The 16,836-nt window shown below is 36.2% G+C and overlaps 1 protein-coding gene across 1 annotated transcript; it reads right to left on the bottom strand.

Annotated features, from left to right (window-relative positions):
* Positions 1 to 936: 936 nt before the first annotated feature.
* Positions 937 to 16,742, bottom strand: RBP1 (retinol binding protein 1). Its single transcript, XM_008492521.2, has 4 exons — positions 15,748 to 16,742; positions 14,982 to 15,160; positions 4,321 to 4,422; positions 937 to 1,149 (listed from the first exon to the last, which is right to left on the bottom strand). The coding sequence occupies exons 1-4, from the start codon at positions 15,818 to 15,820 to the stop codon at positions 1,096 to 1,098; spliced, it is 408 nt and encodes a 135-aa protein (XP_008490743.1). The 5' UTR covers positions 15,821 to 16,742; the 3' UTR covers positions 937 to 1,095.
* Positions 16,743 to 16,836: the final 94 nt, after the last annotated feature.

The raw sequence follows: 16,836 nt of genomic DNA, 5'->3' as shown, positions 1-16,836 counted from the left end.
TAAAATACACTCATAAAATATTTTTGGTCTGGTTGAAATACCATAGTTCAGAAAGATTATCCTTGCTGTGCTAACTGTTCTTTACAGTAACTGTTTCTGAACCTCCATTTCTTCATATTTGTTGGTGCTGCTAGAGGGCTGATCCAACGAGAAACTCCTTGTTTTCCTAACCTGATGTGAAGTGGTGGTGCTAGCTATAGATCTGGTGTGTTACTAGACTGAAAATCTGTTAATTTTGCTTGCAAATTACTATTATTATAGCTAGGGATTACATCAGCATTGGGAACTGCTAGGACAATGCTTTGTTATCCATTCAGTCTGTGTGAGAACATGAGGATTATGATGGGTTGTAAAAACATCTGCACATGATATTTTACAAAGTAATGCTAGTCACATCTTTTGTGTGGTGAGTGTACAGTTATATGGAAATTCTAGCACTGATCTTATTATTAATTGCTTCAGAATAAGAAAAAAACCTGCATGGGCAGATATTAGTGACAGCGCTTAGAAAATACCTGACCCTCGGCCATGCCTCTGTAAGTACTGGTTTTACACACTACTGATCTGTCATTACTTATTTTGAGAAATCAGATTTCTATTTTTGGTGGAATACTTTCAGTGAAGTATTGATCCCCCTGGAGCTGATGGTAAAATTCTCACTGGCTTCAGTGAAATCAAGATTTAAGTGTGAGACACATATAGCAGTACTCATTTGCTTCCCTACAAATACAGTTCAGCATTTGAAAACCAGACTACATGAAAGGTCCTTACTAATGCCATGGAAGTGAGATTCTCACTGTAACTAAAAATTAATTTAGAGAGTCTTAAACTTCAGTATCTTATTTTATAGCTAACAGTCCTATTTCAGTGTAGTCAAGAATTACAGTACACACAGTTAATAGCATTTACTATCTTTAATTGGAAATTCTAAAAATAGTATTACTTGCAGTTATTTCTTTAAAGTTATTTGTTAAAAATACTTAATTCTAACTATGCAGTTTTAATGTGATCTTCATGGCTGTGTTTGCTCATTAATGATGATGTTCATTACTGGCATTTGAAGATTTGTTCTTCACTTCTGTATCAGCAGTAGGCTCACTGTACCTTCTTAAAGACCTGCTTACACTTGACTCCACACACTCTTATTTCCTAGAAAGAGAAAATAATTTAAAATACAAATTTTACGTAGGACACATTCATATGTAGCCTAGCCTAAGTTTCTACCAAATTAGATTGGTTAGCTTATATATATTTTAGCCTGTTTTTAATCCTAAAAGAAAATAGCTTGTTTTTGTTTGTCTCTTGGTGAAAGGTGGAGTAAGAGAAATTGTTTTGGCATTTCAGATCTTAAAGGCCCAAATATACATTATTCTCTATTTTCTGTATAGGCAAATGATCAGGTCTGTGAAGTGGGAATTCTCTGTTTTGGACACACAAAGCAGGTATTTGGGGATGGCTTTCAATAACTAGTTCTGAATCTGTATGTGGATGACAGTTCAAACCTACAAAAGCTGAAAGTCCACTCTAGCAACACGATGATCATGGCTAGAAAAGGAGAGGTAGTTGTGTGCAGAAGATTTGATCTAAGTTTATAAATCACAGCACAGAAGTGAGTTTTGACTGAACGTGGCCATGTTGGCTGCCTGCTGTCCCTTTGTGTTCCAAAAGAGCTTTTCAAAAAATCCCCACATTGGATCATCAGGAACTGTGCATTAGCAGGTACAGTGATGTTTATATCTTGGGAGCTAATTTGTGAGATTTACTGGCTTTTGCCTAATCTCACAAAAAATGCAGTTTAATCTCCATTACTGAAGCTATTTAAGTCAGGCCTGAGAATGCACCCCATATGAATGGGGATGTGTGGAGGTGTTGACTAGCTGTGACGGAAGAAGAAAAAAGGTGTGGAACTTCTGAAGAGATGTAAAGACAAAGTTTATGACCTAGCAGAAGGGATGTACTTTCTATTCCAAGATAGACTTTTTAATAAAGCCATGAAAATATTTTGAGAAAACAGGAGGCAGAGTTTCCTGGGAAGTGATGTACATTTTCTTATGGCAGACTTGGATAAAATAATGTATTAAAAAAACCCACTGAGGTAATTACCTTATTGACATACGTTGGTAGTCCATAGGAACAGAAAGTGCTTCATTGTGAATAGATGAAACAAGCAGACAGACACAGTGATTTTAGCTAGAACCTCTTTTGTTCACCTCTGTATAGGTAACCTCAAACAAAGGATGTGCAATAAGGGCTAGGAGATCTGCTGACAGTGACAAAAACCTACAGAGCAGAAGCAATCAATACAATAGAAAAGGGCAATAAAACTCAGAAGGAAATGGAGAATGGTGGAATAAGTCACTCACATAAAGTAGAATCTAAGGAGGAAAAAGAACTACAAAGTACAGACCATAGAATGAAATAGAGAAAATAGGAGGCAATAAACTGCTAAAGGATGTGGTACTGCTCTCTACAGAACTGTGGGAAAAATTAAATTAACACTTGGCTCATTGTGTAAAGTTCAATTGGATCATAAAGGTATCGAAGTATCAATTTTTTAGAGGTAACTGCCCATTGTATCAAAGGATTCTCCAGAGTACAGGGCAAGATGCAAATTGGGACTCTCTTACTGTATGTTTAATGGAAAGTGTTACATTAACAAGGATTCAGAGAAAAAGGAGGACATCTTTTTAAGTTCATTAAATATAAAAAGTGGTAAAATGGGAATACTGGGGACTGGCCTCTAAAATACTTGGTTGGTTACTTCCTTTGTATTAAGTAATTTCATACTGACTGTTGTGTGCATGAGAGACAGATTGTGATAAATTGTACAGGTGCCAACAAGTGCATGGGTGCCTGCAAAACTGGCAGGGATTCTGCAGAACTCTTCACAGTCTTCTGAAAAAGCAGCATCAGGTCAGGCAGGTTACCCTGGGGTACCTAAAGTGGCATCAGACACATATGCTTGAGCAACTGACTAAGAATTTATGACTTATAAATTTAAACTCCTGACAGGCATAAGTGTAGAAAGTGGACTGGCCTGGAGGTCCATGAATCACAGCAAGGATAACAGAAATTTGTGCTAAATAAATTATTGTTTGGGACAGGAAATGGGAAGAGATAATTACTGTGGAGCTGGTGAGGGACAGAAACCAGGATGCCAATACAGTGAAATTCAGGAGCAACTGGTAATAGTGCTTCATCTATGTGCAGATGAGTGCAAAAATGGGTATGATACGGTGCAGCAAGGTGTAAATTGAACTCTTAGGCCATATACTGTATGGCTAATTGCAATCTGATTGCCAGCAGAGAACCTGAAAGGGCTGATGCTTGGTGTCAAGGCACCAACTGTTGTGAAGCTGGAGGCAGTTTGATTTTATCTAGATAGATGGAATATGTATACACAGGAAATTCTAGAGCATCCTTTTTATTGCTTCTGCTCTACTTCCAGTGAGCCCATGGCCTCAGCTATAAAGGAATCACTTACACAGTAACTTTCTCTCTACCTGCATTGTATCAAGCATGTAGTCCAGCTGGTAAGAAATGCCATATACATTCCTTTTCCAATCTGGTTTCTGGGACATCCAGTACTTCATGAAAATTTTTTCGTGATAAGGGCTTTGGGGTGCTTTTGCAAAGATTTCATAACTCTGCTACTGATTTGAATATTTAGGGAACATTCATTTAGACTTCTGAATGCTAATAATAGTGAACAGCGAACAGAAATGGAGGTTGGATTTCACTGTCTCAGCAGGAGAACTGCCTTCTACCCACACTGATGAGGGAGGGAGGGTGCTATAAAGAGCTGTGTGAGAAAAGAATAGGCATCTTCTTTCAGGTCCTGTTAACTTGGAAAGATAAAAACTATGATCTGAAAGAACATGACATTTCAAAAACTTAATTGCTGTTTTAGTTCTCTATGCTATAATGTATTCTGGCCTGTAATTATTTTAACAGAACAATGGTGTTTTTCCTTTATGGCTTGTTGTTGGTTGCATGATTTCACTAGCTCCCATACTGCATATTTCACAGACTATGGGGAGGACATTCTGTTACATGTCTTCCTCAGTGTAAATATTTCAAACTGGTACGGCTGGATAGACAGTTAACACAGAAAGAGCACTGCTTTGAAATCAGGCAGTCTTTGTAAGGGTCATAAAAGCATAATGGCTCCAAATGAAATTGTTGGTTTAGAAACAAGTCAAATGCTGCACAATAACACCATTATGTCAAAGTAACCCAAGATAACACCACTCACAGCCTGCTGCATCACATCTAACCATTTTAACAGAGTGGCATTTAAAACATTTTACATCATCTTACCAGGTGCATTTCATCTCCTTCAATCCACTGGGTCCAACCACGACCTTCTTTTTCTCCATTCTGTACACAAAGAAGTTTATCTCCATCCCAAGATACCGTGGTCTAACAAAACAGGAGCATTCAGTGTTACTGTAGTATTGTCTGCTATTATGATTACAGCAAAACCTCCAATATAACAAATGATTAATGTACCTCATAAAAAAATAATAGTAGAGTGTTGTAACACTAAGTATAGTTACAAAAGAAATTAACTTAAATAGAAAGTTGCTGCTCAATTGCCTGTCAAAATCTGGAAGGTTGAGGTAAAGCTGTTTAAATGCAAGGAAAAAACACCATAAAAAATAATTGTCTAAGAGCACACTGCATTCTCCCTGCTGACAAATGTACCAGCAGAAGGGATGTGCAGCCTAATACTGTATTTGCAGAAGGATCTGAAAACTCAAGATTCAGTTAGTTTTTTCCACTATAAGAAGGATTCCCTAGTTGCTCTACTGGAAAAAAAGGTACCCAACTACTGACAGCCACGCATGAACAAGACTTTTAAGTCCTGAGCTTTTTCCCTCATGTCTTAATCTGCCTTCTGTCATCAAGCAGAGTGGTTTGGAAGCATCAGCAAACTGGTAACTTTGCCAGCATTCTGCTTTGTGTAACTCTAGCTGGGGAACTGCTGGAGCAACACTGGCAGAGTAAGAGTGAGACTAAGATACTGAAGGGTTCAATATAGCACTTTTGTGAATATTGATGCTGCCCTGAGTAGTTCAGTAGAACTTGATTCATAAAACTACCTCCATGTATGAAGGTGCATCCTACAGCTTGTTAAGTCTGCTCAGTCTTTACTGATAATTTGCCTTACTTGTCTCCCTAAGATAAACAGAAGCAATACCCTGTAACATATCTAGAAGTGGAAAGAAGAGCAGTGACAATTTGTGCTTCAGTTGTGTTTAAAATCACACCTGGCTTTTAAACCAGCTTGTTTGAAGCAAGTCTGAGGACTAAATCTGGAATTCATAAAAGTCTTCAGCCACTGCCTGTATGAGCACTCATATAGAGAGAGAAGATAAATTATGATTTGTGAATCTGAATCTGTGACCTGAAGGAAAACTTATTGCTTCCATGCTGTGTAATTTCTAAGAAAAGAAGTCAGCCTACACTTGCCATTTTGGGAACTAGAAGCAATTCAACATTTAAGAACTCTGCAGCTCTATTTCTTTAATTTCTGTATGTCACAAACAATTAATTCTTAAATGACAACCATGATAACCACCATCTTTAAATAAGTCCAGTCAGCAGACTCCACCCCTGGGAAGCTTTAGAGTAAACAAGCATGGGAAATGAATCACTAGAAAGAGTGACAGCAAAGGCAAGACAGTGTCTTTAATCCCATATAGACAGTGCACCATATGGACTCTCTGAAAGAGACTCATGTCTCTGGAAACTCATGTGTCCTTGCTAAAAATTTCTCTGATAGAGAAAATGCTCTCAGAAACTCTTCTGTACACTCTTGTAAAGTAATGTATTTAAGCCACACAGTAAATAACATTTTTTAAAAGCCATATCATTTTAATGTATAAAATGCTAACGTGGGAAAGAACAGCCCATTTGGGTAAAGCCATAGCTAATATGGTCATCATCATTTAAGTCCCCTGCTGTATCTGTTCTGAATCCGTAGACATCCAGTTGGAGATAGAAGATAACAAACAATACTAGTCAAAGTGAAAAATGTTTAATTTGTAAGAATTTTTTATGATTCTAAAAGATTAATGTATCAGAAAGGGAACATGATTTTGGCAATTTGGTGATAACCACAAAGAGTATGATACCACACACTGTTCATCAAGCTGTTTTAAAGCCATTATTCTTGGTTATCATCCTAAGCCTTCCATTTGAGAAATATAAATACTGAAGGGTAATATGAGCAAGCCATACAGCTTTTAATGTTTCTATGTGGTTACTTTGCAAGGAAGCTTATACAGGACAGAATACATTGCAGGAGAACATAATGTCCTGTTCTTTGTTAGCAGGAAAAAACACTTTGCTACAGTAAGCATAATCAGTAGCATTTTTATCTTCTTTTTCTTTAGGTCAATCTCTAATATCTCATATAATAAAAGACACAGCTGATGGGGAGGATAGAAACTTCTCTATTAACTCAAACTGAAAGAAGTTCTTCCATTCCAAATAGGACACACACTGAATATCAGTTGAGGTTGGTGTTGCTATGGCTCCTATAAATTGCACCAGCTGCTGCTAATAGTCCACCCTTTATTGACAGCTAAGATACAGTAATTAGACCATTTCCACATAGTTGAGTCAGAACATAATACGCTGAAATACCACTGTAGGACAAATGATGGTAAGTAGTATTTCTTTTGTTGTATAGAAGAGCAAAGATTTATTTTTAATGATTGGATCATAATATCACCACTGTATAATTGGGAGTCAAGCACTTGAAAGGACTAGTAAGGCAATTGTGTATGAACTTAAAACTAAAGGTTGCTGTTTTTCTCTCCTGGCACACACTTACATCAAGATAAAGAGATGCTTTACCTTTTATATAAAGCATTTTCTCTTAGAATAGTAGGCTTTTGTAATTAACCTTGCTTTCCACCATTTTGATAATAGCATTAGCTAAGGTTTGCCTGGTTACAGAGACTGAGCTATTGCCTCTTATCTGTAAGGACTGAAAATCTTTGCCAGATCTTGGGGAGCAGAGCATCCCCAGGCAGGAAGTTCCTGTTCTTCCTCCACAAGTCAGAAGACAGAAGGAGACAAGACTTCACAAATCAGAAATAGACAAACTCTGAGAACTGTGGAAAGCTGCAGTTTCCTGATGGCAACAGAACCAACCAGATAGAAACAGTATTTCTGTAACACTGAAGGCTCCTGCATTTTCGAGCACCTTATACTGCTTTTAGGTTAAATGGAATACTTCCATTTATTCCTTTCAACTAGGTAGAGTGTAATCTGGTTCACCATAAGCAAGCTTTAAGTTTTGCTTACTTTCTAACTGATCATACTTAAATCTAAGATGGATACATAGGTCAAATGCATGTAATTCTGAACAAAACTTCAACAAAAAATAGCGATTAATGCGGTGACTTAACATTGCAATTAAAACACTGAAGAAGTGCAAGAAGAGTTAGAGATAAATAGGAGTGTGTTTTGCCTCAATTTAACTTTTATCTGAATTTCTAACCACTAATATTGCACATCGTTTAGATTACAAATACTTCATTGTTGAGGTATAATAATAGAGAATCTCCTCTGAGACGTAAAGCAGCCTTTGAAGGCTGAGAACACAAAAAATGCTGAAATTTTCTTTTGTCTTACATGATTTCAGTAGCCTTACACTTTTTTGTCTATCTTCCTTTTGTTACTTGGCCAGTCACATACTCGTGTTAGTGATTTAATCTCTTTGTGTCATGAAGATTCAAATACACGTGCACAGCAACAGCCTCTTCTTGAAAATTAAAGCTAGAATAAATTATATATATAATTTTTATAAAATTATATGAAGTATTCTATTGTTTTCAGTTTTGAGACAAGGTATATTAGTTAAAATATTATGTAAAACCAAAACAAATGTATTGACTCTGTATTTGCATCTTCTCTAGTAGCAGTTAGAGTAGTGAACTCTTGCAGAATTACAGTAGATATTACTTTCAGCTTCTAGTGGCAAATCATATTGACCCACAGCCAGAGATACTGACTTCTGTAATTTACTGCAATAGTAACCATACTATTTTTTCAGAGAACTTTGCATTTTTCAATGAGCTCAAAAAACATTTGATTTTGACTTGGTGCAGCATTTCTTACCCCCATATTGGTAATTTCTAGTGTGCTTGTTTGTGTCATGTGTTCTGCAGTTGAAAATACATAATGTGCTTTACAGGTGAATCAAAATAGCTTTTTTTTTTTTTTAAAGTAGTCCATGAGCATTTTTTGTTAATGCTGGGTATTTTTTTTTTGCATTTACATAGCATTTACAAATATGAATTGCAGCTACAACCTTCCATCAAAAATATGTTACTGATTTCCCACCTGTAGGAGAAACACAGCAGTACCAAGATTTATTTTTCTTCTCCTTCCTTTCAGAATGTTGTCTCTATATTATTGCACAGCAAATGACTGCAATGCTCTATAACTGTACTATTTATTTGGGACTCCACCTCTATCCAGTAATTCTCTGCTTATGAGTATGGCCAGCCATTTTACATTTGTATTTAAGAACTTTACATTATGATTTAAGAAGAATTACACAGTGGAAAGTAACTGTTTAGGTCAAACGATACAGGAAACTCTAATCTGAGGTGTGTCCTGTATGGTGTTTAAAGTAACACCAAGGAAAATATCCTAGAATCTCTAGTCAAATATGGCAATACATCCAACCAGATATTTAATAATGTCTCAAGAGGAATCTTTTTCATCTTTCATCATACATAGAAACTCTTTCTATGTATCAAAGTGATATAAACCCCCCTGGTAGACAGTTTGCAAGAGAAATTTTAATGTAATGATGTGCTGATAGAATAAACTAATGTTATCAGAGACTAAATCTAATGCAAGTGGGAAAGGGAATTCTTCAATGTTGTAGTAATTACTACAGCATTCTGCATATAGCATGCTGCACACTCCTAACAGGAGGGCTACAACCACTAGGTTTGTCATCTCTCCATCCTGTAATCCCTCTTATCTCATCAAATCTGCATCAGGCAGGTTGGTGACAGAGAAAATACTAAGAAAACAACAATGAACTAAGGGAAAAAAACAGTAGTAAGATTCCTGGATTTTTATCTCTATGTTGAAAAGTCTGTACGTATTTAGCCATCCTGTACCTAAATTGAATGCTAAAATCTATACTGACCTCTCCTTTCCTTTCTAACTTCAGTTCAACCCAGTAGAAGCCCTTACGAATCTCATCTCCCATTTCATCAATCTGTTTTTAGCCATGCAGCAATAGAACTCCCAAAGTTAACTTCTTGGAAATAACTTCTCAGCTGCTTCTGAGGCTGGCAGATGTGATGTCTCATAATAGGTACTTGCAGCTACAGGACTCTGAAATGTGTTTATGCCATTAAAAATTTGCTCAGATTGTTCCTAAAAGACAAGGTGGTTATAATGTGGGCATTCTGCACCAGACAGATAAGCTGAATAGTTCACTGCAGACACTTCCAGAAGCAGTATTTTGCTCCTATGATTGTCAGCATCTCCATTGCAAAGGGACTTATGATTGGATTGACAAACTATAGACCAAAGGGTAAGCTGCTGTCAGATAGGATCAGATCTTAAATGTTCAAATTCCTTTTTTTTTTAATCCTTGCTCACAAAAGCAATGAAGCAAAGCAATGAAATGTTCCAAGGAGAAGGAAAGTGAATGCACCAAAGCTCCAGGCCAAGCAGATCACAGTATGTGGGAGAAGTAGAAATATTCATTTGGACAGTGCATAGTATTTAATTTTTTAGGGATGATGGATTTTTTTCTTACTGAAATGAAATTGTATACAAATAATACAAAACTAGGAAGACGTGTATATATCCTGTGCCAGCAAAAAAGTACAACACAGCACATTCAATTCACAGAATCAATTCTAAGAGGTTTACTGTTTAAATTAATGTGTATAATTGAATTATTCTCCCTGTAACTTTAGCAAGATGCAATTGTACGTATCACTAATGGTCTGTCATTCAAAATTGGATTTGGTAAGCCTAGTTCTCAGGTTTTCAGCTGACTCTTTTTGATTACACTTTCTGCATTCATTATTCTCTGAGCATTTTAGGATTCACAAAAAGCAGAACTGCTAAGCTCACCAAAAAACACCTCTCTTGCAGAGCTTCAGCATGTTAGCAGTGGTTTTGTGGCTAACTAGCTCAAAGCTTCTGATCAGTCTCAGGTTTTGGTCAGGAATCCAGCACTGCAAAATTTGAAGTTAATGACATCCTAAATTATATGGCAAAAGATTCTGGAGATCACATTTGATATCACCCTACATACGTGCTGTGCGTATCATTTACAGGTAATAAGTAGTAATGCCAAAAGAGCACAGTGTGAAAGGCAGAAAAAAGGAGACAGCTCTTCTGTAGTGAGGCACAGAGACTGAATGAACCAGAGTTTCAAAGAGCCCGAGAAAATTCCAGGAATTGGACCTCAGGAGCTCATCTTGCATCTTGCAAGAGAGGTATAATTTATTTTGAGTCTTCTCACCCTGTGGGGGATCCCTACTGAAATTTCAAGACTGGAATGTTGTTTGTTGGCTGTTGTTTTTCTGGCACAAATTCTTCATTCCAATATTCTAAACTAAATTAACAGCTGTGAATTCTATTTGTGGAACACAGGAACCCTGTCTAAACAGTTAAATGAGCTTTGTGAGCCATGAGATTTTATAACAGACCTTTATTCTGACCTTGCAAAAGGATGAATGAAATTATGTCCAGAAAGACTAAATTTCTTTGCATTTTTCCTGAATATAGAGAGCAATCATTCTTATGTTTTCACAGAGGCAACAATGGTTTCAAACAACTGTGCTCCTTTCACTAGGATACGGCACATGTAACTAGCATTGGTTTGGGTGACAGAATGACTGGTCACATGCCTATGAACAATCCTTACGTGAATGTCTTAAATGTTAAGCAACTACATATTTTGAGGAAGATACTTTATCTGGTAAGATGTATGATAGATCAGATGAATTCTACAGTTCCCCAATTCCCCTATTCTACCCTAGCAAGCCTTAACTGTGACTAAATGCTATTTTACTTCCAATAACAGAATCCTAAACAAGCATTTGACATCTTACCCATGGTTATATTCTGCTTGTATTCTGTTTTGTTTAACTAAATGGTTAATAGGTATGATATCCCACCTTCAGTTACAAAGTCTTGCTGTTTTATCTGTTTACCAGTCCCCAGACCTTGCCATATCCTTTCCTGCTTCAATCCAAGAAAATTACCAAAGAGTACAAGGCTCTAAATTATAGAAGCATCCTTCCCTTGCTTATCTAAATACTCAATTCTAATGCAACCAGCAGTTTTTAATTATCCTAAAATATTCTGCTACTCTATACTCAGAACACAGAATTTTCCTTGATTCTTTTAAACAGATCATTTGCCCTTAGCCTCTGTGAAAAGAAATTAATTCTGGATAGTGTGATGTAATGCAAGTCAGTCTCATTCAAATGCTTAAATAGCAGAGAAAAAATGTAATACAAAACTTCAGCAAATACAAAACTTTATCTGACTTTAGCAGCAAAATTATTAGAAAAATAAAAATTTGGGGGAAGGAATTTTTCTATCTAAGCTATCTCATTCTCAATCTTTTTTGATTCATTTGAGTGCAGACTTGGAACATGAAACTTCAGTCTTTGTTTCAGCCTTTAAGTTTTTTCAGTTAATTTTTTTTATAAACTCGACTATGTACTAGCCAAATACACTGTGAGGGTACATAAGGCTAACTTCTCAACTTAGTGATAGATTCTGCACTATTCTTATGTTTAGCAGTAGCCTTTATATTGCACATGTTTCCTCAGCTTCACTGTCTCTTAAAAAGAGAGGCAAAATTATCTGCTGTTGAATGGCACATACTTTCGGAGATGATTTTCAATAAATTGTTGTTTCAATAAGGTCCTGCCTCTTTTGTGCACAGTAAATTCTTTTCCTCAGCAGTTTATAAGCATGAAATAAGGTTTCAGTAAAATACTTGAAATAGTCTATATTAATCACAACTATTATAGGTTATAGAATTTACTTTTAAAATTAAGGAAATTTCATTATGAGACTGGAGCTTCACTGAGAATGAAGACAGCAGGATCAAAGAGTTCAGGAAATACCGAAGTCATAGTTATCATCTTTAAACTTCTGTCTATGGACACTATACGTCTGGTATATCCTACCCATTAAAACCATGAACAAACCCTTCAGAGTACTAGCAACTTTACCCATGGTCTGATTCAAACTTCACATCATATGAGAAATAATGGACTACAATATTCATGTTCTCAACTTCTTTCTACACCATCTAATGTGCATCTTGTAATATTGGCAAATAAAAGACGCCGAAGTATCTTTTACATCTTCAGAAGCACATGTAAACTTTCATTCTACCTTTTTAGTTCAAACAGCCAAGTTTTAATAGCCCTAAATATTAAATATGATTAAGATTGCAGAAACATATATTTCATTTACTTGTCAAACAGAGAAATTTTTTTTTTTTTAATCTAGGAGATAAAATTGCTGGGAAAAAGCTCCAGAAGCAGCATGACAGGCTATGGTGCAGCTTGTCCATACAGGGCTTCAGTACTGCCTAGAATATACTATCAATTGTCTTCTCAGGAGTGCCTTGTGCTGTGATTAGTGATCTCCCCTGTGTCCACACATCTGTGTGCTCAACTATCCTAATCTCTGGTTTTACAGAACAGAGAAACTGAAAATTACAATTGTAAAAAAAGGACAAACTGAGATTGCTAAGGTTTATCCAGCTCAGTTAACTCAACACTCCTGAAAGTTCAGATAGGCTTCCAGGAGTGACCAATTATAAAAATGAAAAAATTCTTACTAAAATGAAGGAGGGAGCCTATACCATTACAAGTGTATAAATTCCTACTGTCTAACTTTTGGCTTCTAAAATAAACATAGCAAAACTTTTTAGTCTTTACACATCACACACAGTTGTACTCTGCCCTGACTGACTCCAGGACATGATTTACAACTGAAAGGTGAACACAATTTCACCACACTAATATGATTTAAACTGATTTTACCTTTAGTTATGTGATATATTCTTTATTAAAAGAAAAAAATTATCTATAGCTATTGGATGAATTACTTCTAAGCTTATTTTTGCTAGTCTCCTGATGATTGCTCTGCTATATAGATTAATGTTTAATGTACCACTTGGATTATCCATGTTACTTTGTACTTTTCATACACTGAACTACTTGAATAAAACTTGTGCAGTGGTCTGCTCAGTCCACAATCTAAATAACAGTAATTGAGATTCACTCTCTCCCAATAAACAGCCTATTAAAGATTAAGTCATTTAGGGCATGCAATTTCACAAGCAATAGATGAGAAAAAACATACCAAGAATGCTATTCAACCTTGCTTTTATGGTGGTGTTCTTCATAACACCACTCAGGGATTGGTCCAGAATCAACTGTATCTTCTCCAAGACCCTTCTGTCACAAGACACTTCCTGGACCATTGGAGTGATTTTGCTGCTTAACAGCATTGCAGTTTTGCCTGACACAGTTGTCAGATTTGGGCTGAAGTGCCTTGCTAGGCAAAGGTCCCACCGTATCTCCTGAATCTGATTTTTCAGCACCATGGTTGTCTGATCCATTTTCTAAGAACTCATCGCAGATACATGCAAGACAGCCTCAGAGCACAATTCTTTCTGCCACATTGAGGCTGTTTCAGTCCTCCCTTAGGTGGACTTTAATGATGTTTAAACTTATAATAACTTATAATGCTTAGATGGAGACAGTTCTGTACATTCATGAACATTACCTCAATGACTCAAACACTGAAGACTTCAGACATTTCTAGTGCTTGAGCAGCTATTTTAAAATTTGCTATCTTTGACAGTCATTTTAGCCACCTAAATCTAAGTCCATTAGGCTCATAATTATTAGGTTGCTCTGAACCTCCCTTCCTGATTAAGAGCCTTCCAGCAGCCAAAAATGCATTATAACATTGGGATACTTCTCTATACACAACACATTGCTTATCCCTTCCATGGATTTTGTATTCTGCACTCTACCATGCTTGTTGAGGCACTCACTAGCTACCTATCCTTTGTTTTGCATCTTCACCATCTTTCCTTTTTCTGCCATCACCAATGAAAGAGCAAATTTGCATACCCTAGGATTAGAGAACAGTATTGGTTTCAAATGGCACTGTCTTTCTAGGAATGGAAACCCATTAATTCTCTTTTATGTGACTTTTCCTCTACAGTCCCTCCTGAGATCATTTTCTTTTACTTATCAACTCCTTCACTATAGGGTATTGCAGATGTCATGCTTTCAAACTAACAGGAAAGTACGTGGCATTCTCAAGTGTTTCCCCTGTTAATTGGTATTTATCAGCCATAAGTTAGAAAATATTGTCTCTCTGGCAAGCAAAAGAACTCATCAGGCAGAGTTCTCATTGTTTGCTTATTGACTGCAGTAAGACTTGTTCCAGTGGGCTAATTAACACATCCGCTCTAATATACTCAGGAAGGAAGGAGCACAGGAACAATAACAAGAAAGAAGAGCTGCAATTTCTAAGCACTTGGCCATTCTGAGACATGAGGAAAAGTGCCTGACCCTGCAATAACTGTCCTTCCTATTTTTCAAAACATTACTCACTGAAGAGATTCTGAAAGCCTGAATCTGACATTTTAAAATAACATCACGGTATAGTTGGATAACTTTTATTAAAGCTATTATTTATATGTATTATCTATTAAAGTTACTATTTATTCACTGATAATTTTTTTGTGCAACTGATTTAAATTAGCTTTCCTTTAACATAGCAGCAAGCCAAAAACTGTTCACATCTCAGCAAAAGTACAGAAATAATTTTAGGAATAGCCACACCAAATGGTTAACAGATGTGGTCTGTGAAACCCCTCAAATTATTAATATGCTTTTTTCCCCCCCAGTTGTTACAGTTCTAATTCTTACCATGCATTTGCGATCATCCACTCCAGCTAAATCCTCCTCAAACTCCTTTCCTACATCAAATTCCATGATGTAGTTTCTGAAAGTGCTTAGCGTTTTAATGATCATATGATCCCCATTCTGAAGGATTTCTTTGTCAGGTTTTAGCAAGTTTGCTATTTTTCTTACAGCAACATTTACATCTGAAAAAGAAAAAGAACTACTTTAATCCAGAAAAGTCTATCACAAAAAGGATCTTGTAACTCTGGGGAGAACCAAAATGAACCCAGAAAAATACATGCCCACATCTTTCAGACCAGCTTTCTCATCAGTAAAAAGTCCATAATTACTTCTTCTAAAGGAAGTTAATATTTTCATTTTCTAATTATGTGGAATCCTACAAATATGCTATTTGTATTTGACTGTTAATAAGGCCATCAGTATTTCTACAGAAATACTAGCAATTTACATCAAGTGCAACACAAAATTGCATTAAGTACGTTATTGTCTCCTTGTTACATATGAAAACTTCACTCTTTCAAATTGTGGTTGTTTTTTAATGTTTGAAATCTGCCACTTTCCTCTTCAAGCTCTATACCTTAAGGGCTATTAATGAAAGCTTCATGAAAGTAAAAATAGAGGCTGCTTAAGACAAAACAATTTTGCATGAGGCAATACTTTAAGTGCAGTCCTGAAGAAAGGATTTCTCACAAAAAGTTCTGTTTATGCAAGAAAACATAGATTCATCTAGACAGCATTATTTATTAAAGAAACATGAAGAGAACCTTACCCAGAGCTTTCAGATACTCCTCAAAATTGTCATTGCTGACCATTTTCCAGTAACCATTGAAATCTGCAGGCATCCCTACTTTAGATGGTTGTCAAAATCAAAGTCTCAGCACAGTGTGTTGAACCTGCACCCCACAGCTCACTGCCTTTCTTTGGGGCAAGTTCAAACTCTGGTTTCTTTTATCTCTTTTTTGGAGCATGCAGCTATGCAAGTCCTCCTAAGCTGATTATTGTTGAAGTGTTGCATTTAAATCCTTCCACAAGGCTGAACCACTGAGATTTCTTATGATAACAGGATGACTTGATTTAAACAGAATGAAACATGCCCCTTCCACATAACTTTTGTAAGGGTGCTGATCATCTGAAGATTTATTTAACCATATTACTCTCCATTTTTCATGCCACTCAAAAAAAGAACACATTTATTTTAGGATATTAGCCAAAGCTATGCAAGTGCTTGTCTTCTACATTTTTTGAGGCAAATCTGTTTTTAAGCATGTTCTAGCTACTTTATGTCTTCTTTTCAGATAATAATCAGACTCTTCCAGTGAGAGCAATCTGTGTCTGGCCTTAATGTAGCATTTTCCACAAGCTCCTAAATCTAGAGAACTAGCAGTAGAAGCTGTTTGACCAACTGAGAGCTCAAAAAGAACCAATTAGGTGGAAACAAGTATTAAGAAGTGGTTAATTCTGCATATTGATAAATGCCCAATAACTACTGAATGTGGGCTTTCAGTTAATTTAAGTAACACATAAGCACTTTACAGGTATCCTATTTTCCATAAAGTTTTCTGCTGTCAAACATAAGATCATCAGCATAGGCAACCAACATATAAAATAAATATTCCTGGCTAACATTAGGGTTCAAATATTCAGGCAGCTTCTTAGTTACGTTCACTTATTTTCCACTGCATATTTTCCAGTGGTACAGCTGAAGTTCCTCCTGAATACGTTATCTATTCGAGAGCAATTACTTAGTCTTATAGAAATCTCTGGATCAGAAAAGCAAAGAAATTCACTTTAAATCTGGGAATGAGGACTGTCTATCATTTATGCATCTGGAGTCTTAAAAGTGACATGAATGGTGCAT

This window comes from Calypte anna, chromosome 9 (genome assembly GCF_003957555.1).
Source record: "Calypte anna isolate BGI_N300 chromosome 9, bCalAnn1_v1.p, whole genome shotgun sequence".
Lineage (NCBI taxonomy): Eukaryota > Metazoa > Chordata > Aves > Apodiformes > Trochilidae > Calypte > Calypte anna.
This window is presented reverse-complemented; position numbering and strand designations above follow the sequence as displayed.